Consider the following 26,084-nt stretch of genomic DNA (forward strand, 5'->3'; position numbering starts at 1 on the left):
AGGAACATAGATGAGTGTCCAGATAGAATGCTTCATAATGAACATTTGTAGATCTGAATAATACTGTGACTTAACAGTTATTACTGTTCCACAGAATTTTTTATGACATTTTAATAACATGAAACATTCATTTCCTTAAATGACTACAAAGAAATATCAGAACAGGAACGCTTTCTGTTACATCAGGAGACACTTCCTGAACAATTACTGGCAGAGAAACAGTTGAACCTCAATGATATGCCAGTGTTGTCTGCATCTCAGCTCATTGATGTAAGTATCTCGTGTTTTCTTCATTACACAGGTGAAGTTTCAGTATGTTTTCCACCGCTGTGCAATGAAATAAATGAGACTATCACAGCTTGTCTTTATCTCTTACATGACTTGCTAAGCACCTAAAGATCTGATATATGAATTTGTTTATCTTTGCTTAGTTTCTACCAGCATGAAACTTTAGAACCCTGTTTTTAGTTCAAGTTTCTTTTTGTTGAACATGTACTTTAGAGTGCTGCTAGGAGAAAAAGCAAATCAAATCAGTGCCAGAAGTGAATTTACTCCTCTAAGGCAGTTTTTGGATATGAGACAATTTTTACCTTCTGTTACATTCTCAGTAGGGCAGAACTTGGAAGCCAGAAGGAACAAAGAATTCCACCTTAGTAGAGAAGGATGATGCAATCTAAAAAAAGAAAGGGGTAGAAGCAGGAAGAGGCTTATGGTCACCTGTTGCAAAGAGGCATCTGAAGTCCTTCTACTTTTTTTTCTTTTTTCTTTTTCAAAAATCAAACCAAAAACCCCCAACCCATACTGAAACAAAAATGTGAACGGCTGCAGTACTGGGATCACTAATAGCGCCGACTCCCTTTCCACACCCCTTTCTGGTGGTATCCTGCAATTAGTAGCCTTATTGTTTCTGCCTTGTTGGCAGCACATTTTTACCATCCAGTGATGCACACAAAAAATATTCAATAAGCAACAATGATGCATGGTACAAATAGATCCTGTGTAGGTGTCGATTTTTCGACTCCTTACTTTTCTGTAATCCTGTGAAAAATCAAAAGCTGATAGGGTGCTTGTTTACATTCTCCTCATTTTCTTAGAACAGCAGTAATAGCAGATTCTGAAGTAATTGCCTGTATCTTTAAGTGAGACTATCTGTGGAGGTAGGGGAGACTAAAAAGTGTCACTCAAGACTTGCCAAGCACTGGCACCATGACAGTTTTCCTTCTGAATTCTCTCTATTGTCAAACCAATATTTGCTACTTGCAATGTGAGAATGAAACTCAGAAAGTGTAAATAAAAAAGAACGTTAATGTTAATTTTCCTTTAAAGTACTGATTTAGAATTTGGGGGATGGGGCATGAAATATTGATGGCGAACTTGTCTGGTTTTAAAAGGTGAAAGGCAGTACGTGTGCTTAAGTACTGCTTTGAGCTTAATTACCGAAATAATTCTGAGAGCTTATTTGTGGAGCTGAGCTCTGGCTACAATAGTCCAGGAATGTTACAGCCTTAAATGGCATTTAAATTTGAAACCTAGCAGCCTTATATCCAATATCATTTGTCCACAGACCATTGTCATGTAGGTGGAATGCTGCTCTAAAACCTTAAGTATATTCCTTACTATAAAAATACTTGCAGTTGAATCAAGACATATTTTCATGAGAAGGTCATGTAAGTGGAAAATACATGGTGGTCTTCCCACAATGAGTTGTCCATGATATCAGTTACATTAGTTTGTAGGCTAAAAATAATTCTCTGCGTTAATCTCTCATCATAGATGTACATATGCGATGAGAACAGAAGGGCCAATGAGTATGACTTCAAGAAAGCACTTGATCTACTGGAATATATTGATGAGGTAGGAAAAATTTTTGAAGGATTTCTAGTCCAGCGATGATTTTATTTATTATTATTTAAGCTAGGATGGTGCATCTGTAGTTAGCTAACATATTAGCTTAGTGTACAATAATTAAAAATAACCCCTGATGTGTGTTTTTTGGTTTGTTTTTAAGTCACTGGAGACTTAATGCCAAATGTGGTTTAGATCATTTAAGAAAAATGACACTCCTCATCTTCACTTCCCATTTATAGTCTACTGTTTATTTTTTAGAGCCTTGCTTCCCTACAGGCTTTCTCCAAACAGCACGAAGATCATCTGTTTTCAGTAGTTTAGTTCTTGCGTCTTCCCTGTTGGCAGTTTCTCTGATTGTCAGGAGAGAATGTGGGGTAGTCACCAGCTTTTTAACATGTAAATAGCATTGAACCACAGATTTGCTGTCTGCTTTCTCACTGCATCTGGTTGTATGATCAAGTATCTTGTCAGGAGTCATTTTCCACTAAGCATGAATAAATCAACTTCTGAGGAGCATCAAACCTGAATTAACAACAGTCTTTACTAAAAAGCTAAAGTTGTCTTACTTCAGTGGAAGTATTCCTTAGTAATTGAAAATGAGAGCTCTTTTCTGATTATCCCAATTCCTGCTAGTCTGGTTTGGGTTCCAAGTTAAAATCCTTTCTGTGGTAGTGCTTTGTAAACACTATTGTGCCATTTTGTTGTCCTTCAATAACTTTGGTTTGATAATTATAAATGTCTTTATAATTAATTGGTTTTTTTAACTTTATTTTGAATTTTTTAAATTGCATTTCTTTTATCAAATTTTCTTTTTAATAACATTTCTTTACTGTTATTAACTAGGGGTTTTTTTGCTTTATGTATGAATATGTTTACTTGTCCTTTACACTCCTTGTGTTGACTACTATATTATATTTTGTGTGCTGAGGAAAGAGTATTACTATTTAGAGTAGCATGTTAGTCTGAGTTAGTTCTCTTTAGTGTAAAAAGAAAAGTCAATCCTTTTTTTCCCCTTAACTTCCCCCTTTATTTTTACAACATAAATAGTCCAAACAATAATATTTTCCAATATAATAAACTTGAGTGAACTCATTTAGTTCTTCTGTTTAAATTGGTTTTCCTCTTAAATTTTGTCAACAACAATTATTGAACACTGAGACAACTATATTGGTCTTTTACGTCTAAAGAAAATAAATGTCACTCTAAAAATCTGAAATTCAAAATTATTTTTTGCTCAACTTGAGTCTCTAACAACTAGAGTAGAACTATCCAGCACGAATTAGAAATGGTGGTTTAGCCTAGAGTCTAAAAACTAGCTGTTCCCTAGTTTTCCTTACTTTTCTTTTGCAAAAGTGTAGCATAAAGTCAAGACCCATCCTCTTGCTTCCAGGCTTCTAAACTGAAGAGTTTGTGGTTTCTCTTATGAGGGGAATTTAAAGTAGATGTGATGCTTCGGGACATTGAGGTGTGGAAAAAAAATGTATAGTCTTTTTTCTGATGTTATATTTTGAAGGGGGCTCTGACACCAATTATCTCAAAGTTTCTGTGCAATGAAGGGACTGCCCTTTCCAAGACAAGTGTGTATTTTTGAAAACATTTACTAATATATTCATAAAACATACATCCTAATGTGGACACTAGTGCATGCTAGTTGGCTTGGCCATGCTGAAAAATGAGCCTTGACTTCAGTCACCATTTAGCACATTTTTAAATAAAACTTGCCTAAAATATGCTGTTTTACAAATTGGTATTTGTCCATGTGCTTTAAAACAGGCCCCTTTTCAGATTGAGGTAGTCAGTCTTCAGCAGTCGGGTGGTGATGTAGAAAGTCTGAGCCATGTTTTCAAATGGAAATGAACAGTCTTTGGTGTTTCAACAGTCTGATCAGGTCATCTGTTAAAATAACATGTGTTTAAAAACAATGTTGAGTAATTAAAGAATCCAATTAATTGGTATAATCTATGTCACAGTGTGATTTATTTCTTTAAAAAAAAAAAAATTAACTTATTTGTCTTTTCTCCTTATATGAATTGAAGGAAGAGGAAGTGGATGTAAATGATCTTAAACTTAAAATTCTCTGTAAGGCTCTCCAAAGAGATGGGTAAGTCCAATATGAATATAGATTACTAGGAGTATTTGTGACATAGTTTTACAGCATTGCATATTAGTATACTATTCTCTAGCTCACTGAAAGGATTGGATTTCATAACATAAGGTTAGTAAGGTGTAAAGTATCTGATCAGAATGTGTGTGTCTCATTTGTAAAAATGAAATCCCAGCAAAACAAAAAATCTGTAATACTTTGTTCGCTTAGCTCACTGGCAACTCACTATGCATTCTCAGCACTTGAGTGAAATGTATCCATGCAACTTTCATTCTTGAACCCTTTGCTAGAGTAGAAGAAATGACTGATGCTGAAACTTTTTTTTCTTTGAAGCATCTCAAATAGAAGCTTTTTAAGAGCAACATGTGCGGAGGTCACTCCTGTGAACTTTTATTTCGCTTATTTTTGGCCATTGAACCACATTGACAAGTTCATGACCTTTTTTGAGTGAAAGCTGCATTCTTGACTGTAAGAGATCAAAACCCTAAATACTGCTTAAAAGAGCCACTCTTACAGATGTTCAACACCAATACAGGCTGAATCCAATTGGTCAGAAGAATCTTCTCATCTAGCAGTGCTACTGTTCTCTCCCATGTTTAATAACTCAGATGGCATTTCCTCCCTTTCCTTTCTAATTCTTAGAAATCATACAGCTTTTCTAGCTCCCATCCATGTTCCAAGAGGACTTAAGAAAGAAAAGGAGAGAATACATTCCAAATACACTGTGCCATTTGTGATTAGAATGGAAATAAGCAGCATTTGGATTCACACTTTCGCATAAGATAAATTCCAAAGGACAGTGGTCTGTAGAAAATAAATTCCTAGTTGTGTGACTAAGTTGTTGTCACATGTGAGACACAGAATATGCAGAAATGGGTTCACATTATTCCAGGTGTTTTCACAGAATCACTAAGGTTGGAAAGGACCTTCAAGATCATCAAGTCCAACTTCTTCCCTTCCTATTATTTTCAAGATGGAAGAAGCCAGAACTCCTACATGGCACCAGTCCAATAATTTGTTTGTGTCCTGTTTACCCTGGGCTGAGAACAGTTTTGAACATAATATTTAAACCATTCAAATCACACATAATGCTGACAAGATCTTCCCCACTCCGCTAGCTAACCAGATGCAATTTGAGATCACTTTGCACTGAATAAATAATGTCTAGAAAACTTCATGTCCCAGTTGAGCTTCCAGTCCAGCAAGGCTCACAAAGGCTTATAAAGAGGTTGATCAGTATTTCAAAAGAGGTAGTGTTAACTTTCATCTATGTACAAAAGTAAGCATTTGACATGTTACAGTATCTAGTTTGAAGGACAGCATCTGTTTTCTAGCTTAACAGCTACAAATGGTGGTAAGGCTCTTGGGTAGAATGGAGAGCCTTGCTGAGCGTGCTCCTGACATTCTGGCAGGGTCCTCGCTATCCTCCTCTGTGCCCGAGTGGTTTGTTTCCTCAAATCTCCTTAACCCTTCCCTCCCTCCTTGCATCATATTCTTCCCAGTAGAATTAAAGATGAAATTCTAGAAGTTTGGGACTTCGTGTGACATCCAGGGTAAAATCATGGTTTCAGTGAGGTACAGAGGATTTGTCAGTAATAGCTTCTGGGAGCCGGGGCCAGATCTGTTGCAAGCATGTCCCATTGGCCCAAGGAGGTTCATGTTGGTTCAGGGAGTGACAAGAGAACTGGTTTCGTCTGGCAGTTTAATGTACATGGAACAGGAAATTTTAACAACGGAAAGGTTAGAACCACAGCAAAAGAAGTTAGGTTGGTGTCGACTTCAAACTGTGACACAAAGCTCTGCAAAGATGAAAAATTGTCATTTAAAATAATCTTTCTCTTAGAAAAATCTGTTTGGGATTTTCTTACCACAGATGAGACTCGCATTCACGAGTCTTCACATTTAATCACAAGTGAGACAAAATGTATTTGTTTTGTGCCTGTGTGTGCTGTTACAGGCCTGCAATTTAAATTTTATCGTTTTTTCCTCCTCTTTCCTTTTCCTGGTCTTTGCTTTTTTTTTTCAAATATGTTAGCAAATTGCTGCTCTTGCTTTATTCTACCAAAAATAAATCTATGCTCTGACTTGCAGATGGTCCAGTTCAGATGGTAAAGATGATCCAATTGAAGCATCTAAAGATAGTATATTTGTGAAAATATTACAAAAACTATTGAAAGAAGGTAAAGTGTACTTAAATATAATTTAACTTCTTGAAATTGTTTAGTTGTTTCAAAAGCTGCTTAAGATGAACACTAATATCTAAGAAGTAGTGTTAATAAATTCTCAGAGTAATAAAAACTTCCGTATGCATTCTGCTACATAGTTACAATCATAGGGAGCTAATTCTGTCTCTGTAAAATGTTGGGGGGGCTAAGGGATGAGCAGAGTTCTTGGTTACAGTCTTAGTACCCTCAAATTATGTGCTCAGTAGGGCAGGCAGCAGTAGCCGTTTCTTACTGTACAGTAAAGTATGTCGTCTGGAGTTAAATACTTAATGTTCTGTAAAATAAGGGATTAATAACTATTTGTCTGTCACTCAGAAAAGCTTAATCTATTTTAGCACAAATGGTGGTTTTTGGTTTTGTTTTCCCTCTCCAAAAGCAAAAGAAAAAAAGAGATACTCCCGCCCCAGTTAAAGCTGACCATGGGAAGTTACAGCCATGGAAATTGCAACTGAGGGGGGAGGGAGAGGGAGAGGAAGGAAGCAATTTAGATCAAATCCATTTTAAATATTACTGCATATGAACTTCTTCCAGAACAGAGAAGGTTCCATGTCAAAAATACAAAATTGAAGTTCTTCAGAACAGTTCTAGTTTGTGTGTTCGGTCCTGTCAGTTTCTTTCCTTTTGTACCATTCTCACACCCCAGACTGAAGTGTTGCAACTGATGATATAAATATTTGTTATATGACTGATCTTTTTCTCATTCCTTTTTTAAATGTTTTTTATTTTGGTGAAGTGTTATGTAAAGACTTGGATTTTAGCTTTAAGGATGTTAGATTTAATCATAAATTCACCGAGAAGCTCTGTTTGGGTAGGAAATTTTTGTTTTTAAACTGAGTTTTACAGGCTACTTAAGCTTTATTGCATTTCTTGACATGTATAATAGAATCAGATCTTCTCAATTCCAAAGGAGTAATTTAACTCTGAGGCAGGCATAGGAGTTTACTTAAAAATCATCTTAACTGCTAATGGAAAGTGCTTTTATCAGTGCTGTAATAAAAGGTTTTGTGTTGTAGGAGTTCAGTTAAATGAATATTTACCGGAGGTGAAGGACTTGCTGCAAGCGAATGAACTTGGCAACTTGAAATACAGTGCTTACTTTGAATATGTGTTAAAGGCAAACTACGAACTCTACGTTCAGGGACAAGCATAAGTCTCACTCTTTTTTTTTTTACTTTTTTTTTTCCTAAAGAACTGTTAAATTCATGTGTACTTTTTTTACGTTCTGTTCTTTTTTTGCTAAAACTTTGTAATAAAATCCAAATGAGTAATATACTTGGTCTTAAATTTATAGATGTTGACACTTTAGTCAGGGGAGGCAGAAGTGTGTTTTCAGGCAAAAGAAAAAGAAAAGTTTGTTTTATGTGCCTTTCTTGCTGTTTTATGTCTTCATTGGTCTAAGTTCTGCCTGAGACTCAAAGATACATAGACCCACAGGGTGAAATGTGGGACCCACTGCCGAAGGTGGAAATTTTTGCTCTCACTTCACTGGGGCCCCTATTTCAGTTCAGAGAACATACTGAAAACATTAACGCTGGGTGACACTGTAGCTTACTGAAGAAACAAATTACTATTCTAGGAGGTTTAGTCTCTCTTTGTACTACACTTTGTGCTGTAGAAACTAGGTAATTTAAATTTTGCATTAAAGAGTACTGGCACAGAAAGGGTAACTGGCTTGTCACTGGTCACTCAGCTTGTCTGTGACAGAAAGGAATAAAGCACAGTTCTCATTGAAAGTGCTGTGGCCCAGTAAATATACTGTTCTTTCAGTTTATATCTCTAAGATTAAACTTTTTTGAAACATTTTCATATTTTATCTATTTAACTTAAAGTTCTACCCAGATTTCTAGAATACATTTAAAAATGAGATTAACAGCTCACCATGCAGTCATTCACAGCAACTGCTTGAGCCTAGCCTCAGAAGAAACCTGGAAAGCAGTTATGGAAGTGTGGGAGTCCAGCATGATCTTCCTTACTTGGCGACTTCTCTACTGCTTGATGCTACCAATTTTCTTTTTTTTTTTTTCTACCCCACTGTGCCAGTTCTCTGACATGGGAATAATAAAAAAAAAAAAAACATTAAACTGTTCAATTTTAATTATTCTGATTAGCAGCAGATTTTAATCTTTAAATAAAAGTTACTTTAATCTGATGTGTTGTACCTTTCTTTTGCAAGTAGCTCAACAGCCAGAGAGTGAATGCAGAGCAACTTGCGTGCCCTTATGTTTTACTTGTCTGGCTCAATGCCTGCTGCAACAACTTGATCCAACAGCTGAGAAGGTCAGAAGTTAAATTGGTTGAGGAGAATCCAGTTTCTAGTTTTAAAAGCACAGCTCCCCTTCCGTGGCTTCCCCTCCTGCCTGTACTAATACAGTAAGCTGGGCTGAGAGTCTGAACATGTTTGGAAGAATAGATTTATCTAGAGGTTCTAACTAATATGGGAAAGAAATGCACTAGCAGTCATCTTCTAAGGTTGTTTTAAGAAGTGAACTTTGCTCTTCTGCAGCCTTGCACAGCTGAGAGAAGGAAGCACAGGTATAACTCCCAGCTGCTGCTTCAGAAGAGTGGGTCATTTAAAGCTTTAGATGAATTCCACTTACTTGTTTAAATGTCACTTTAAAGCTGGTTTCATGGAACTTAACAGTTTTGGGGGAGAAAGGGAATAATCTAACACATGATTGCCACCACCTGCCAAACTACGTTCTACCTGAACGTTTACTAGACTCTTTCAGTTCTGCTTGAAGATGAATCCTTTTAATTGCCCATCTACAGTAAAACACTTCGGGGATATCTCATCCTTTCCCAGCCTGTTGATTGTTTGTGTTCTGTCAGGAGTGGCAGGGTAAGCCCCCAAAAGCTTGCTCCAGAAGCAGCAGTTCTGTTCATCCTTGGCTATCCATCTGGCTTCTCTGCTGGGATGGGTTTATTCTGGTTGGTGTAAAAGCATTCACCAGGTTCTCGGGGAAACGATCAGCCGTGTAGGCTTCACAGCTACTGTTTTATTCTATTGCTGGGTTGGGAGGCATTTGGCATTTGTACAACAGCTTTCCATCCAACTATTGCCAAAACAGAAGGCTACAGGCAATGAGTTTACTTAAATAAAACCTCATTAAAATAACATCCATATCTAAACTGAAGTTTAATGTTCTTGTACTAGCCATGTTGAGCTGGTTCACTGTTCTGTTGGGAAGCTTGAAGATGCTGGGATTTGGGGCTCTTCCTCTTTTCTGGCCTCTATTTCATTATGTAATAAGCTGTTCTGGTGCAGAACTCCTGTCTCAGATTACTGTGCTGGGACGAGGCCTTCATTTACCACAGTGTATTGGAGGTCATGCTGGAGCTCTAGGTTGTACCCAAGTGTAACAGAACCAGAAATAAACTTGGGACAAAAAGATTTGGGTTTTGGTTAAAACAGCTTAAGGAGTTTGGATAGCTTCTTTTGAACAAGGAAGTATATATTGTTTCTTAAATAGTTGCTTTCTCAATAGTGGAAGATACATGCAGTACAGGATGTCCATGCTTCTATCCTTTGTTGTCACCAGAGTAGCAGGAAATCTTATCAGTTGTCATTTGTGACCAATTTCAGAAGCTATGTGTTGTGGATAGTGATCTTTGTGCGAAGCTCCATTCTGGGAACAAACTTCAAATGTTTTCTGACTTGGGACCAAAATCAATTTCATTTCATCAGTCCAGTTAAATATCAGATCTAAGTGTAGGAAATGATCTTTTATGCAGAACTACTAAGAATTTAACATTTGCTGTCAGGCATTTTGCTGTAAACTAGATGGGGGTAGTGAGAAAAAATAAATAGAAGGGATAGAGTGGGTTTATGCTTGTGTCAGGTTTCACTGAAGGATTAAAAATGTTTATCTTTCAGCAACATTAGGCTTTTTGTTACTTGATTTCTGATTCAACACAACTGACCATATTTTGGAATCCATGATGGAGGGTTACAGTTCTGTAAATAGATCTGATGGCTGTGATGCCTTTAAGTGCTTTTAGGCTTCTGATTTTTGTACTGCCAGTTGTTGATGACAGAACTGAAGAATAATATGCGAAGTTGAAGAACAGCATGAGAATAGCACGTTTTATCCCCAGCGTACTTTCATACAATAACTTGACAGGAAATGAAAATCTATAGCAGAATGAAACAGGGAGCAGCAGAGGTAAAGAGGAATGCTGCCAAACTGGAGGGTGCAGAAATTAAATAGAGAAGAAGTGAAGCTGTCTGCTTCTCTGTTGGTACTTCTGCTCTGCCTTGTAGTGGAGGAAATCAGCTGCAGAAATGCCTTCAGTTGCAGGAGACTCCTCACAGCATGAGTGCTTCTGGCTTACTATTTCTTCTTCCTCTTGCCTCCCTAAATTTTTAGCCTTGGTCAGTTGTGCCTTCAGAGAAGGTCTTGAAGGTTGATTTGCATCAACTCATTAGCAGGGCTTGCGTTACTGTGTTACTACCTTTTCTTTCCATGAGTAACCGGAATTTCTATATAAAACATTCCAAGTGTCCCACATGGAATCTCTGCTTAAATATCCATAGCTGAAGGAGATGAACTGTTCCTCTTTGCTTGCACAGTTACCTTCAGCTCATCAGGAGATGACTTGCCGGTGAGACTGCGCTCCTTTTGGAAAGGGTAAGCCGCAGTGATAGCCGGAGGATGCCGTGCTGCCCGGCCGAGCTCAGCGTCCAGCAATGGGTACTCAGTAATGGCACCAGCATTCACGCCACACCAGGCTGCTGGGATCAGACGGTCACCGGGATTAATGCTTCACTGGGTTTCTCTTCAGGCATTTGTCTAACAGATGTTATCCCCTGCGTTTCTCCTCCATTTTTAAATCACAGCAAAGAGAAAAAATGCCCGGCTTAACTCAGCTTGTGAAGCTGTGGCTTTTCCACGGGCTGTTATGTGTTGCCACGTATGACGGCGTTACGTGCAAACCACCCGTCTGCCTTGTCCCTTCGGCTTCTCCCACCGCCCCCTCCCCCCGGCCCGGCGCCCGCCTGTACCCGCGTGTGGTGCAGAAAACGGCAAAGCCCGTCAGGGCCGCATTTCCCTTTGCAGCCCCGAACTTGTGGGTGGTGGCACCTCAGGCCTGCACAGCCGAAGGCTCCTCGCCTGCCCCGGCCCCGCTGCGCCCCCGCCGGGGCCGCCGCCCGGCCCGCTCCACCCTCACGCCCCGGCAGGCCCGGGCCCGCTCCGGCCTCCGCCGCCGCCAAAGGCCCGGACCCGCGCCCGGCGGGGCTGCCGCCGCGGCCCCCACCTGCTTTGCCCTTAACGGGCCCGGCGGTGCCGGGGGATTATTTCGGCCCCGGCCGCGGGTGGCGGTGGTGGTGGGGGCCCGGCAGACGCTCCTTATACGGCCGGGCCTGGCTCACCTGGGCCGCGGCCAGGAGCGCCTTCTTTGGGCAGCGCCGGGCCGGGGCCGCGCCGGGCCCGACGCCCAAATATGGCGACGGCCGGGGCCGCATTCCTGGGGGCCGGCCGCCGCCGCCGCCCGCCGCGATAAAAGGCTCGGCGGCCGGCGGCGGGCCACGAGCTACCCGGCGAAGAGCGGGAGGCCTCTCTGCCCAGCGGCCCGAGGCGCGGAGCCCGCAGCCAGCCCAGGTAAGCCCCGGCCCTGCTGCCCCTTCCCTGTGGCTGCCGGCCGGCCGTGAGGCTCAGCCCGTGCCCCTCTGCCCCCGCAGACAGCCGACACCATGTGCGACGAGGACGAGACCACCGCACTTGTGTGCGACAACGGCTCCGGCCTGGTGAAGGCTGGCTTCGCTGGGGATGATGCCCCCAGGGCTGTGTTCCCCTCCATTGTGGGCCGCCCTCGCCACCAGGTAGGGCGCCGTCCCCCTCTGAGCATCCCCTCAAGCCCTGCCGTGGCGATGGCTGCAGGCCCCTGCTGCCCCCCAGCCCTCTGCATGGAGTGGGGACGCCTGGCCTGCTGGGGAGCCCCACGCTGCTGCCCATGGAGAGGTTGCTGAGCCCCTTTCTTTCCTCCCTTTCAGGGCGTCATGGTGGGTATGGGTCAGAAGGACTCCTACGTAGGAGATGAAGCCCAGAGCAAGAGAGGTATCCTGACCCTGAAGTACCCCATTGAACACGGCATCATCACAAACTGGGATGACATGGAGAAGATCTGGCATCACACCTTCTACAATGAGCTGCGTGTGGCCCCTGAGGAGCACCCCACCCTGCTCACCGAGGCCCCCCTTAACCCCAAAGCCAACCGTGAAAAGATGACCCAAATCATGTTTGAGACCTTCAACGTCCCTGCCATGTACGTGGCCATCCAGGCTGTGCTGTCCCTGTATGCCTCTGGCCGTACCACTGGTGAGTGCAAGTGCCCCGCTGGCCCCTCTTCCCCAAAGAAGGATGCCCAGGACAGGTCCCCTACAGCTGACAAGTGCTCTGCCCCCCAGGACAGGGCCCTCTGTAGGCTGTGTCTCAGGTGGCTGCTTTTTGTTTCCCCAGGTATCGTGCTGGACTCTGGCGATGGTGTGACACACAATGTCCCCATCTATGAGGGGTATGCCCTGCCCCATGCCATCATGCGCTTGGATCTGGCTGGCCGGGACCTCACTGACTACCTGATGAAGATCCTGACTGAGCGTGGCTATTCCTTCGTCACCACAGGTAAGCACTATTCCTTCCTTCAGAATGTCCCCCCTTGCTTCCAACCCTTGCACCTCCAGGGAAGCTGCAGCCTCTTGCCCCATTGCAAGCCCCATTGAAGCGCTCCCTGTTGGGAGTTCGTGTGTGGTTGAGGGTCTGGAGTCCCAGCAGCCCTGTGGAGGAGATGCAAGCGTTCCCTGTTCCTACTTTGCAATCACTGACGCCTTTGCTCCCCCCTCACAGCTGAACGTGAGATTGTCCGTGACATCAAGGAGAAGCTGTGCTATGTGGCGCTGGACTTTGAGAACGAGATGGCCACTGCTGCCTCTTCCTCCTCCCTCGAAAAGAGCTATGAGCTACCTGATGGGCAGGTCATCACCATTGGCAATGAACGTTTCCGCTGCCCAGAAACCCTCTTCCAGCCTTCCTTCATTGGTGTGTGTGCCCCCTTCCCTCCCACCTCTCCCACCAGCTATCCCCTCTCTCCTTAGTCCTCCCATGGAGCTCTCTCTTTGCACTTAACTTCTGCCTGCTTTTCTCCCCTTCGCTGCCCCCAGGTATGGAGTCCGCAGGGATCCATGAGACCACCTACAACAGCATCATGAAGTGCGACATTGACATCAGGAAGGACCTGTACGCCAACAATGTCATGTCTGGGGGTACCACCATGTACCCAGGTATTGCTGACCGGATGCAAAAGGAGATCACAGCCCTGGCCCCCAGCACAATGAAGATCAAGGTAAGACTGCAGAGTGAAGGACTCAGGCATGGGAGTAGCCGCCTTCTGCCCTCTTTCAGACAGCACGTGGGGCTGTGCACACCCCCGTGCCTGGCACCCGCAGTGCTTGTGTGTTACTGATCTCTGCTGTCTTGGCTTTTTCTAGATCATTGCCCCACCTGAGCGTAAGTACTCTGTCTGGATCGGTGGCTCTATCCTGGCCTCCCTGTCCACCTTCCAGCAGATGTGGATCACAAAGCAGGAATACGATGAAGCTGGCCCATCCATTGTCCACCGTAAATGCTTCTAAACATGTTTACATGATCACTTTGCCAACCATGCTCAGGATGACAACCTTCTAGGTTGCAGGCTGCCGAGGACCTGCAACAGCCATGTAACTTTCTATTTTGTAATGGTTTCCGGTTACTGTTGCTGCAAAGCTCCAGGTGACACAGTGTATGTAAAGTGTACATAAATTAATTTATTTTACCTCGTTTTGTTTGTTTTTAAAACCAATGCCCTGTGGAAGGAAACAAAAAACTTCAAGAAGCATTAAATCATTGGTCATTCTGTCACACCCCTAATGTGGTTGTTTGTCATCATTTTCCTTGGGTTCTTCCATCGCTCGCTGATGTAGCGTGTCATCTTAACAGCGAGGGCAGTGGGTGGTGAGGCTGGAGCTCCCCAGACAGGAGGAGGACTGGGGAGGGGACAGGACCCCAGCCAGAGGGGCCAGCTCTTGTGTGACTTGTTTGGGTTGCAGACAGCTCGGCGGTGCTGAGGGCAGCCCTGGGGGTGGCTGTGTGTTGCATCATGCCTCTGCAAGGTGGGTGCCATCCCCTCTGCAACATGCTCCCCCGGGACCCGGGGGGGAAAGGGTTACCTGGAAAGGATTTGATTTGGCTCAGCCTGCCAAAAAAGTAGCCCTGGCATGCTTGCGGGCATGATGGACAGAGGCAAGGCTGGGGCTGAGGGGCAGGTGGCGGGTGCAGGTTAAATAAAGAGGTTTCCATTCCGCTTATGGGAAGCCCGCCTGCCTTCATACTGGCCCCGGGGGGCCGAGGGCAGCCAGGGCCACTTCCTCACCCTGCCTGACACCCTTGCCCTTGGCCATGGTAGCACATGAGGGGTTGCCTGCACAGGGACCAGCCCCCCCTCTGCCCTCCAGGGGCCCGATCCTTCATGCAGGGACTCCCCGGGAGCCCGAAGGAAAACCCCAGGGGCTTCCCCTTGCCGCAGGCGTCTGCCTGCCCTTTTTGCCTGTGAGGGGGCAGAGCAGGGTGGGAGGCAGGGAGGCTGCCCCTGCCTGTCTCGCTTCTCTCGTATTGGTGTGGGGGGGCTCTGGGGCCCCGCTTTGCTTCCACTGTCCCCAGCCCACCAGGTGCTCAGCTCCCTCAGAGAGCCACCCTAAAAACCCTGCCAGGCTTGGCGCAGCTCCCTGGGTCAGGGCACGTGTGCCAGAGCAGGCAGCCTTTGGAGGAGGACGACTCCTGGAGCACAGCGCCCTGGCAGGAAAGCAGTACTTGACTTCTGTGGTGTCCCTTTGCTGTGGGAGACAGCAGTTCTGGCAAAAAAGATGATTTTCAGCTAAATTTCCAGCCCAGGAAGGTTCTTTGCTCTGCTGTGACTATGCTGAGGGTGCACTCGTTTTGCATTCTTGCTGTTTTTACCTGCATTAAAGTGAGACCCATACATGAGTACGCTTTTTTGGTAGCCCTACTCCAAAGGAAACACCCTACACCTGCAGGAGGAGTGGGCCTGATCCTTCCCTGGTGTCAGGGGGGAAGGGAGGGACCCAGGCAGGCCTTGGAGCTCTTGAGCCAAAATCCCTCTCTCAGTGACTGGCCTTGGACTGGAAAGCAGGAACGCGGTTGCATCTTAAAAAACAAACACGAGCCTTTACTGGCCGGGTGTGCAAGTTGTTGCGTAGCAGCACATATTTTCATCTTGACAGCTCTGTGTTGGTGTTTGGGGAGACCCTTAACTAACATTAAGTCCTCAGTACTTGACCTCTGATCTCAGGTGTTAAGGAGATGGATTTTAGGACCTGCTTCTGCTATTTGATTAAAAGGCTGTTTTAGAGGCATAGATAAAAGGTAAGTTAGAAAAGCAGCCTCGTGGATCGGACAGCACTGGCTGTGGGGTACCAGCGCAGACCCAGCTTTTCCACCTGCATTATTAAAATTAAGAGTCCTAGACCCTCAACAGAAGGGGCTGACTTTTGGGGGGAGTGATGCTGAGCCCGCCACCCCGCCTCCAACCTGATCAAAATCAGAGGAAACAGGAGATGCTTGCTCCCTCTGAAGAAAGACCTAGGTTTTTCAGGGCCAGATTTGGTTTTAGGACTGCTCATGAGCGCAGCCGTGGGCAGAGGGCAATCCTCCAGCAGCTAGGATGTTGCACGGGCACTGTGTCGCGCAGAGAGGGGGATGCTGCCACTGGCATCTCCTCGTCTGCTGTCTCCGACAGCGGCATTTTGGCTCGTACTAACACACAGCACCATGTATTCTCGATAGTCTTAATGCCAGTTTCATCCTGTTGAAGTTAAGTGCCAAAAAGTGCATTTTTACAGCTGAAAAACATGACTGGTTTGTTGTTTTGGTTGCTTAGTCAATGAACTGAGGTGCAACGAACTTTTAAGCCTACCATATCAAACCTTTTCAGGTTTTAATGTCAAACCAAAACACATTCTTTAATCTGAAACCAGCCTTTTATTTGGGCTTGGGATTTTCAGCAATTCAGGACACAGATTGTTTGGAAACGGGTGAGTTGGGTTTTCACATGGCTCACAAGCCCCGGTGTTGGGAAGACGTTTTGGGAAATTTTGCTTGTGTGCAGCAGTCCGGGTTTGGTCTTTGTTTATTATTTAAAATTATTTCTAGATAATTTCCTTATCCTCCCTGCACCTGTAACAGTGCTGTTGGTGGCAGGCGAAGGATCACCAGGACCAGCATCCTCTGATTTGAGAGAGGCAAAGGAATAAATGTGACTGCAGAAGAGTAAAAGGGAATAGGAGGAAGAATGCAGGACACCGACATGCTGTGAGAAGGAGGGTAATGGCAGAACAGTTCTTGCCTGCACCGACAGCAGCCTGACACCATCCTCTGGGGCTGTAGCTCACTGCTTGCTCCACAGCCTGCTACATCTGGGGCTGGACCAGTGCAGGACAACCCTGCGTACCTTGGCTCCATGGCTGCACCTGGTGGGCAACGTGCAAAGCTGCCCCGGATGACAATATCACCAACGGGTGGAAAATCTGGAGAAAGCAAGAGTACTTGAGCAGACAAAAATTATGTGGGGTTGTTTAAATGAGCTCGGGAGGCAAAGTCATGACCGGGTTTTGATGGAAGCTTCCTCAGGATTTGCAGATGTCTGGGTCATTAGCAAAATTATTTAAGAAGCTAAGTAACAGGAAAAACCTGGTTCTGAGGGACAGGCTTGAGGGAGGCTGGAGCAGAAGAACAAAGGAATCCTGGAGGAGATGAGGACACTGAAGGTGCTTTCTAACTTCATTTTGATAGAGATTTTGCTAATCACAGAATCATTAAGGTTGGAAAGGACCTTCAAGATCATCAAGTCCAACCATTAATCCAGCGCCACCATGTTCCCTAAACCATGTCTTGAAGCGCCACATCTACACGTTTTTTGAACACTTCCAGAGATGGCGACTCCACCACCTCCCTGGGCAGCCTGTTCCAATGCTTGACCACCCTCTCAGTGAAGACATTTTTCCTAATATCCAATCTAAACCTCCCCTGGCACAACTTGAGGCCATTTCCTCTCATCCTATTGCTGGTTACCTGGGAGAAGAGACCAGCGCCCTCGTCGCCAGAACCCCCTTTCAGGTAGTTCTAGAGAGTGATGAGGTCTCCCCTCAGCCTCCTCTTCTCCAGACTAAAAAACCCCAGTTCCCTCAGCCGCTCCTCATAAGACTTGTGCCCCAGACCCCTCACCAGCTTTGTTGCCCTTCTCTGGACATGCTCCAGCACCTCAACATCCTTCTTGTAGTGAGGGGCCCAAAACTGAACACAGTATTCAAGGTGTGGCCTCACCAGTGCCCAGTACAGGGGCACAATCACTTCCCTACTCCTGCTGGTCACACTAGTTCTGATACAGGCCAGGACGCTGTTGGCCTTCTTGGCCACCTGGGCACACTGCCGGCTCATATTCAGCCGGCTGTCAACCAGCACCCCCAGGTCCCTTTCCGCCGGGCTGCTCTCCAGCCACTCCTCCCCAAGCCTGTAGCGTTGCATGGGGTTGTTGTGACCCAAGTGCAGGACCCGGCACTTGGCCTTATTAAACTTCATACAGTTGGCCTCTGCCCATCGATCCAGCCTGTCCAGATCCCTCTGCAGAGCCACAATCTGCATTGCATAGAGAGTAGAATGTGGCCCAGGATGGGCTACGTCCCACAAAATGTCATGGCTCTGTCTGCCGTTTGGGAAGGGGAACTGGCAGCCCAACACACTTCTCCCCTGGGGCTCCAAAATGCAGAAACAAAAAGCGCTTTGCCCGTTAGCATTCATTAGGATTGGCTTTGCTGAGAGGACCTGAACACCCCCTCAGCGCCGACACCAGTGCAGCTCCACTGTGTACTCAGCTGACTGTGAATCTCCCATGGGCATTTGGCCAATAATATTTATTCAAGAAGATTTAATAAAAGGACAAAATAGAAGCCACTTGAAAATTACCATTATTTTTCACAGGAAACTCCTAAGCAACAAATTCTGTGGCGATCTTTATTTTTGAAAGTGAAGCATTAAAACGAAGCCCTTCAAAGCACGGTTGGTCAAAACTTCAAATGCTTTTATTTAACAGGAAAAATTTTTGCTGTTTCTATTTCATTAATCCACAGAAAAATTTAATCAAATGGAACATTGCCTGTTAGGGTTTCCTTCCTTCCTTCCTTCCTTCCTTCCTTCCTTCCCTTCCTTCCCTTCCTTCCCTTCCTTCCCTTCCTTTCCTTCCTTTCCTTCCTTCCCTTCCTTCCCTTCCTTCCCTTCCTTTCCTTCCTTTCCTTCCTTTCCTTCCTTTCCTTCCTTTCCTTCCTTCCTTTCCTTTCCTTCCTTTCCTTTCCTTCCTTTCCTTCCTTTCCTTCCTTCCTTCCTTCCTTCCTTCCTTCCTTCCTTCCTTCCTTCCTTCCTTCCTTCCTTCCTTCCTTCCTTCCTTCCTTCCTTCCTTCCTTCCTTCCTTCCTTCCTTCCTTCCTTCCTTCCTTCCTTCCTTCCTTCCTTCCTTCCTTCCTTCCTTCCTTCCTTCCTTCCTTCCTTCCTTCCTTCCTTCCTTCCTTCCTTTCCTTCCTTCCTTTCCTTCCTTCCTTTCCTTCCTTCCTTTCCTTCCTTCCTTTCCTTCCTTCCTTTCCTTCCTTCCTTTCCTTCCTTTCCTTCCTTTCCTTCCTTCCTTCCTTCCTCCCTCCCTCCCTCCCTCCCTCCTCTCTTTCCCTTCTCTCTTTCCCTTCTCTCTTTCCCTCTTTTTTTGCTTTCTTTCTCTTTTTGAACCAAACAGGCGTTTTCCTTTAAAAATTAATTAAAAGAGCTATTCAGATGTATAGACTTCCGTGGTGCATCACCTGGGGCTTGAGGAAGGAGCACACGAGGGTGACTGCAACCTATTGATCAACTGATGGACAACCGCAGGCTGTGCTGGCGTGGAGGGCTCCCACGTGGGACGGCTGCCACTCAGGGTGGGCAGGTTTGGCGGCAGGGCCATTTGGAGCATCCCCCAGCCTCATGCTCTTTTCTGGGAGTTGCCGGCAGCTTTGAGGATCCTCTTCAGTCCCTCAGGGGCAGAACAGCATTTGAGGGGACCGAAAGGGTCCGCCTTGAAGCCTGGGGAATGAGTTGTAACTGCAGCTGGCAAAGGCTCTGGTTTTCATTTGCTCAGGACCCAAAAGCTAAAGCAGTTTCTGACTGCTAAGGGGGAAAGCCGGGAGCATTGCTGGCTCCCACCGGGGATGCGTGCTGTGTGTGATGGAGTTGAGCAGATGATGGAGAAATGTTTTATTGCCCGGGGTCTCCTTCTTCCCCGCCCCAGGGCACCCTGTCCGCCTTGAAACTACGCTGCCTGGTGCAGGACTGGGGCCAGCAGCGCACCAACCCCCAGCACCGCCGCGACCCCGGGCAGCTTATCCTCTTCTGCTTGCGGGGAGCACAGCCAAGCGCCGTCTTGCCTCGGCTGCTCAAGGCCGTGCTCTGAAACTAAAGCGTGTGGCTCGGGGACAGCTCTGGCCCCGCTGTTCGGGGAGTGCCGCAGGCAGCCCGGGAATGAGCCTCTCCGTAACCCCACCTCGGGGAGCTGCGTATATATAGATCCCTGGAAGCAGCTTTCTTCCTTGGCACATCCCTCCCACCCGTAACACCCTCCAAACATACTCTCCCTGCCCCCCTGTGCCCTCACTGCTCGGCTTCCAGCAGCTTCTCTCCCTTCCAGGGAAACCAAGGCTTTGAAGCCGAGGAATCTAGCTGCTGGAGGGAAAAGGGGGAGGACTGTCTTGTAAAAGGGCTCTCACATGTGCTTAGAGGTGAGCAGCCTAGAGCCAGTGGCAGCAGGCAGCAGCCCTTGACCCTGGCTTGCAGAGGCGTGAGGACCTGAGCTGTGTTTGCAAAAGGAGGTCATGCCTCGTACCCCTTCTGGTTAAGTTGTCCTCTCTCACCAAAGCAGGAGCATTGCCGGCAGGGCTTCGGGTACCTGAGTGTAAAGGGACCTCCGTATGGCTGCAGCTCTGGCCTTTTCCCAGGGGAAGAGCTGCCCTGGTGCGGGCACAGGCAGGCCGGGAGAAGGGTGCTCCCCCAGGCAGCGCCGCGGGGGCTGCAGGGGGTAGTGCCCCTTCGTCTCACGCCTGCTGGTCCCTCAGGCGCAGACATCACCTAATCTACTTGAGTGCAAAATGAAATGAGTTTACATTGCCACTAACAGCGGCCCGTGCTGAGCTTAGGTCGCCGGGGCTGGCGGCGGCTCAGGCGGCGCCGGGAAGGGGACACCCAGAGAGCGGCAGAAGGGCCGGTCGCCAGCGCGGTGGGAGACCCAGGGCACTGCTAGCCCTGCTGGGGGAGCAGGTGACGACAGGACGGCCCTGCCCTTCCCAAACCCGCCGGTAGCTGCGGGGAGCTGGCTGTCTGCAGAGGGAGGGACGGGGCCCATGCAAGCGGGAGGAGGCCTGAAGCAGGTCAAGCTAAAAGAAGCCAACAAGGTTTCTCAGGGCAACTGTATCTGCTTCTGTAAGTTTTTTTTAATTCCCTTTAGCAACTGTAATCGCAAAGAATGGTTAAAATAACAGAGGCGTGAGGGTCTCAGCTGGGTTGAGTTTGTGGGCGCTGGGCAGTGCTGTCACTGGGCCTGTGGAGTACAGCCGAAGGGCGCCGCGGGGAGCTCTGCGTGCTCCGCGCTGCACCCATGCTGAAAATGAAGCGCGGCCCAGGTGCTGAGGCCATTCGCTTTCTTGCCACGAGTTATCTGGAGTGGTTGTGTTGGGATTGAGGTGCTTTTCAAAAAGCTGTACAACGGGATATTTCCTCCATAAGGACTTTTTCTCCTGGAAATCCTTACCCCACCAAAAAACCCAACAGAGACCTACCAGAGCTCCCTAACCCCAATAATTTTGAAGTAGTGATGGTGTTGCTCCTACCAAATACCAGCAGCACTGCTGCAGGTGATATGCCATGTTTCCATGCTTTTGCAGGAACCCAGCAGTTTACATTGGAGGTTGGTTTTCTTTCCCTTTTCTTCATTCCCATACCAAGCTCATCATGGTTTTTTTCCTCTGTGACCGTGAGCAAGTCAACACTCGTGGCTCCACTTGTTGCCAGTAAAGTGGCTTTTCTGTTTTTCAACTCAAACGAAGGTAATGAGGAACAGCTAATGTCCATGAAGGGTTTTGAGATATTGTCATAGAAGGTGTTTGGGGAATGTGAAATACTTGCGATCCTAAATTTAGCTCTGAAAGTCATGCAGCCCAGTTTTCTGGCACAGACAAAGTTTTGAAATCTGAAAGTTTTCCAAGGGTGGCCACAAGCTGGAGGCTGCAGTAGCCACCCTCTGGCTGTCCTTCCAGAAAGTCTATTGCCTTGCTGAGAGCCTAGACCGCACTCTTCCTCCTGAGCTGTTCACACCAGCAGCCCGAAACACCAGCAGTTCCTGTCCTTGCTCTGGGTGTGATGCCTCTATACTTGGCCTGCGAGAGCCCTGTGCAATAAGATTGTTCATCAAACCTAATAAAAGTGGCAAATTTAGGAGGATTACAGTATTCAATCCAGTCAACTCAGGGAGAACACGAGAAATCTGTCTTGGGATAAGTGTTTTAGGGAAAACATGGCAATTGATTTTAGACTTGCTGCTCTAAGATTTACTCCCTCTTCCCTTAATTTTTGTCAGCCCACTGAAGCCAGCCCATCCTGGCCGAGACCGTATGGTCGAGGGGTTTTGATCCCCCCGTTCACATGTGAAGGGTTAAATGCCAGACAGGTTAATAAAGAAGACTGATCTGCTTAGACAGCAAAATATGGCATTAAGTGGAACTTGGTGATAAAATCCAAAGTCCAAGTTAAAAAGGGTGTCATTTAATCCTTGAGGTGTTTAACTTCTGCTGACACCTTGCTTTATTTTTGGTTAGTGCCTACTGCACATGTTCCTGCATGGAGAAGCAACTTGACGTAGCTCCTGTCACACCTTGACCAGGATCCAGAAACCAGGTGTAGCTCTGCCCAAACTGGCTTGGCTTCTTCATGGGCTGCAGCTTCCCACGACAAAGGCTGAGCAGGACTGCGGGCGGCCCAGGGAGCGCACCTGCTGAGCGTGCATCATTGTTTAAAAATAAAAAGGGGAGAGCAAAGAATAACATGGAAAATATTGCAAGGTCAGCAGATGGCGTGGGGAAGGCTCGTGCCTGGGCATGGGGGTCCGAGCAAGGACAGGCCAAACACTGGGAGCTGTGGACACGGAGGCAGGGCCACGTAAGGAGAAGGCATTTGGGATGATCTGCAGCCCGGGAATGATGGAGAAGGCCCCCAGGTGTCCTGTATTGACATTACACTCAGTATTAATTTTTATCATTTGTGCAGGTTAGGTTTGGCCTATTCCAGCATTGCAGTGAAGTTTCAGCCCATTTATTCAGTCTCAGACACCCTCTGCCAGGTTGGACAAACCCTGGATTTAACAATTTGCAAACGTGCTGGAGCTGATTCATGCACGTAATCCTTACTGAAGCTGCGGAGAGGACAATGGATTTGGTTAATGTCTAAGTGCTTGCATGGCCAGGTCCCAGATGAGGAAACAAAGCCATAGCAATAAAAGCAATCACATGAGGAAGCAGAAGGGAGGAAGAGGGAATAATTAATTTTATTGCTGTAAGTCCAGAATCTGGCAGGCCATGAAGTGATCAGCTGGAAGAAAAAGATTAAAAAAATATTCTCTTTCTGAAATGTGTAAGGTGTATGCATTTAATCTATTGCCTGTTCTGTAGAGATTTTGTTGCCGATTTCATAATTCACATCTGTTTTTCTCCATTTTCTGTAGAAAAATCAGTCTGAATTAAGGACCAGTTGAGCAAATAAGGGTCTAGAAGAAAACTGAAAAGCAGTAAGACACAAGTCTGGACCATGCGTCCACAAGTCTGGACCACAGGAATAGTAGCTTTGGCAAATAAGATACATGGGTGCAAAAAAACCCAACATTTAAGGAGGAAATGTTTTATGACATAACCATCGTCCCATCGGTTTTGCGCTGGGAAAGAGCGCTGAGTTGCAGAGCTGGAAGCAAAGCTCAAGCTCCAAGGAGGTGTTTTCCTTTCCAACCCTCGTTTATCTCTGACCAGCAAGATGGTAAGTGGCTTCTGAGTAGTTTTGGAGAAATTACCATAAATATACTGATTGCATATGGGAACGGTGTTTTTATATGGTACGTGTAACCGTGAGCAGGGTTTGGTATTGCTAAATGAATATTTAAAGCAAATGTCTGATAAGTTCTTCACTGGCAATTTGACTTGTGAGTCACGTTGCACAGTCCCCAACCATGCCCCTCTCTATTTATAAAGTCATGCCTTGCTATATCTGACTTGCTAAATAAGCCTTCCAAATTGCGGAAGGGATTCTGGTGGCGTATTATGGGACGCAGGGAATAATTTAGAAGAGTAAGGGAAGTCAGAAAGGGCATGGCAGATCTCCGCCTGCCTGCCGCCTCCTGAAGAGCAGAGCTAATGCGCTCTTCGGCTTTTCCACTGTGAAAAAGTCCGGGAGGCAGGGGCTGTCGCCTTCAGCCTGCTGGGCACAAGGTGGGGAAAGAAGAGCAGAGCGAGGGTCTGTCTGAGCCGAGCCCCTGGCTGTGTTTTAGGATGAGGGGAAGAGCAGGGTGAGGTTATCCCAGGGAAGCATGTCCACAAACCCAACTGCGGTCAAGACGGTGGTTCGCTCCCCGTGCATGGAGCCTGGAGGGAGGGCGTGGAGCTGCCGGAGCTCATCCCCACCCCTGCTAGTGGAGAGGAGCGGAGTCTCGGCCGGGGTCCCCGTCGGCATCTGCCCAGGGCCCTGCCGCACGCGAGGGCTCTTTCTGGGTCGCTGCCCGCCGGCTGGCTGCCAGCTATGGGGTGCCTCGGTGCCGACAGGGCTTAGAGGCGCAGGAGGGGATGCGGCCGCATCTCTAGAGCTGCGTCCTCCTCCCCGGACTCCAGCTGGAGTCGGGGACAGAGCGTGTTACCAGAGGCCGGGCTGCAGACGCTCTCCCGGACACTGTGTCAGCGTCCACCTCTGGCATGGGGTCTTCTGGCACCATCTGTGTTGCTCCCTGCAACAGGGAGGAAAAGGCTCCCTGTGCCCTGCCTGCCACTGCCTTCTGTGGGGCAGAGACGGGCCCCTCGCCCCCAGCAAGGACCCAGCTGGACCCTTCCTGTTTGGGGTTTTCCTCAATCCAAATCCGTGGCTCACGCAGAAGGTGCACGTCTCCCGTCAGGCTGGCGGAGAGCAGGGGTGATGAGGCAAAGGTGCAGGAGGTACGCAGTGGGAATGGTACTGGGGAGCACAGCAGCAGTGCCACTAAACGCAGAAGGAAGACTCCTCACCTGTTTTGCCCACCTCCTCTCCACAGGCAACAGGCAAAGAGGGACAAAGACATGCAAAGAGTTTTTAAAGGGTGATTTGGATGAATGCATAATCATCTTTTCCCCTGTCAGTCATTTTTCCATGGTGGTCGTCTACAAATGACCGGGCAAACGACAGATCAGGGCTGAACGTGGGACACACGTATGTTCTCTTCTTCAGAGCCACCCTGGGACCTGAGGGTCATGTCTGCCTTCGCAGAAGGAAGGGTGGTGCAGTCAGCATGCTTCAGAAGCAGCCTGGAGCCCCAAAGATCTTTAATAAAACACAGTTTGGTAGCACACACAGACGTACACAAAGTTCCCTACACGTTAAGTAGGTATTTAGACTCAATGGGAAGGGAAAAGCATCTAGAATGACTGTCCAAAAAAACAGGTAACCAAAAGCCCTCCTCAGGAAACCAGATCAGATGAGGTCTTTCTATTTCGTTCTCTGGTGACGTTGAAGTAGCCAGGCATGGTGCCCCTCTGCCTCAGCTGGCCACGGAGCCCTGTGTTGGGACAGCTGCCATCTCTTGGAAAATGAAATTGCTCATTGTTTGGCATATTTAATGAAGACTCTTTCTACTTGTACCTCTTGGCCAGACTTATTCCCCAGCAATGTTCAGGGAGAATCTTGGGTTGGAGTGGCCTTGTTCCTCTCCCCGGAGAGGTTTGATAGGGGAGGGATGGAGGGTGATTTCTGGAGGAAAGGAGAGCCTCCTGGACTTCTCTGTCTTCCTTGGAGCCTTAGAGGGTAGCTGTAAAATTATAAATATTGAAGTAGGCAAGTCCAGCATGTTCATAATCATAATCTTCCTTGGAAAGCAGATAGGTGGGGTTGCAGAGTTGCCTGTTTCTGAGACTTTAATGACTGAAGCTAGTGGTTTTATTCCTGCTTGCCTCTCCCTGTGTGCCTCCTGGAGCCAGCCGCTTTCTGGTGGACATTGTTTGACTCTGAAGGACTTCACAGGAAGGCCATTTCTTTCCTGCCCAGTTTAGCAAGGCCGGGCTGCCATAGTGTTCATTCAGCTTTGCTGAGCATCTTCCTCCGCAGAGGTCTCGGGGCAGGCAGTCGGTCTGAGTACCATGGGGACAGTGTACCGAAGCGGTCACCGAGGGCTATTCAGACAGCGGTACGACTACAAATAAATTAGTATTTCACAGCCAGAGAAAGACACTGCTCCGCCCTTGCATGGGTAGGGGAGCGGGAGCGTGGGAACAGCAGGGATGCCCACACAGCTGTGGGAGCACCAGGAGCACAACTCAGGGTCCCAAACGCCCGGCCTCCTCTCCCAGGAGTAAAGCCACCCCCTCGTCAGCTGCTGCTAGCAAAATGCATAGTTCAGGTTTGCTCATGGGTAACACTTGTGTTTCCTCTCAGCGAGCACGTAGCTTGCCGGTACTGAGCTTCTCCGGCGAGCTCAGCTCAGTGCAGCTTTTTTAGTTCTGCATCCCCTGCATTTCCTCATGTTGCCCCTCACCCCCAACCCAGGGCAAGCAGCGGGTGCAGCAGGAGTCACTTCTTT

The 26,084-nt window shown here is 47.0% G+C and overlaps 2 protein-coding genes across 5 annotated transcripts in view; both read left to right on the forward strand.

Moving 5' to 3' along the window:
• Nucleotides 1-7,978, forward strand: part of NUP133 (nucleoporin 133) — a gene marked incomplete at its 5' end in the record, with an annotated part of 34,886 nt that extends 26,908 nt beyond the window's left edge. Inside the window, 5 exons of the mRNA XM_081997848.1 lie at nt 152-270; nt 1,774-1,854; nt 3,885-3,949; nt 6,044-6,132; nt 7,191-7,978. Coding sequence (XP_081853974.1) covers nt 152-270; nt 1,774-1,854; nt 3,885-3,949; nt 6,044-6,132; nt 7,191-7,327 — 491 coding nt within the window. The 3' untranslated portion in view covers nt 7,328-7,978. The remainder of the gene's footprint in view (nt 1-151; nt 271-1,773; nt 1,855-3,884; nt 3,950-6,043; nt 6,133-7,190) is intronic.
• Nucleotides 7,979-11,562: 3,584 nt separating this feature from the next.
• Nucleotides 11,563-13,804, forward strand: ACTA1 (actin alpha 1, skeletal muscle; the record flags this gene model as incomplete). Of its 4 annotated transcripts, none has more annotated exons than XM_081997479.1 (6): nt 11,563-11,998; nt 12,170-12,494; nt 12,636-12,797; nt 13,020-13,211; nt 13,334-13,515; nt 13,661-13,804. In XM_081997479.1, exons 1-6 carry the CDS (start codon nt 11,870-11,872, stop codon nt 13,802-13,804), a joined length of 1,134 nt encoding a protein of 377 aa, XP_081853605.1. In that variant the 5' UTR covers nt 11,563-11,869. The 4 variants fall into 4 exon arrangements, with proteins under 4 accessions (XP_081853605.1, XP_081853606.1, XP_081853607.1 ...); XM_081997480.1 differs by having other exon boundaries at nt 12,176-12,494; XM_081997481.1 differs by having other exon boundaries at nt 12,299-12,494.
• Nucleotides 13,805-26,084: the final 12,280 nt, after the last annotated feature.

Source organism: Phaethon aethereus (assembly GCF_964289735.1).
Source record: "Phaethon aethereus genome assembly, chromosome: 3".
NCBI lineage: Eukaryota > Metazoa > Chordata > Aves > Phaethontiformes > Phaethontidae > Phaethon > Phaethon aethereus.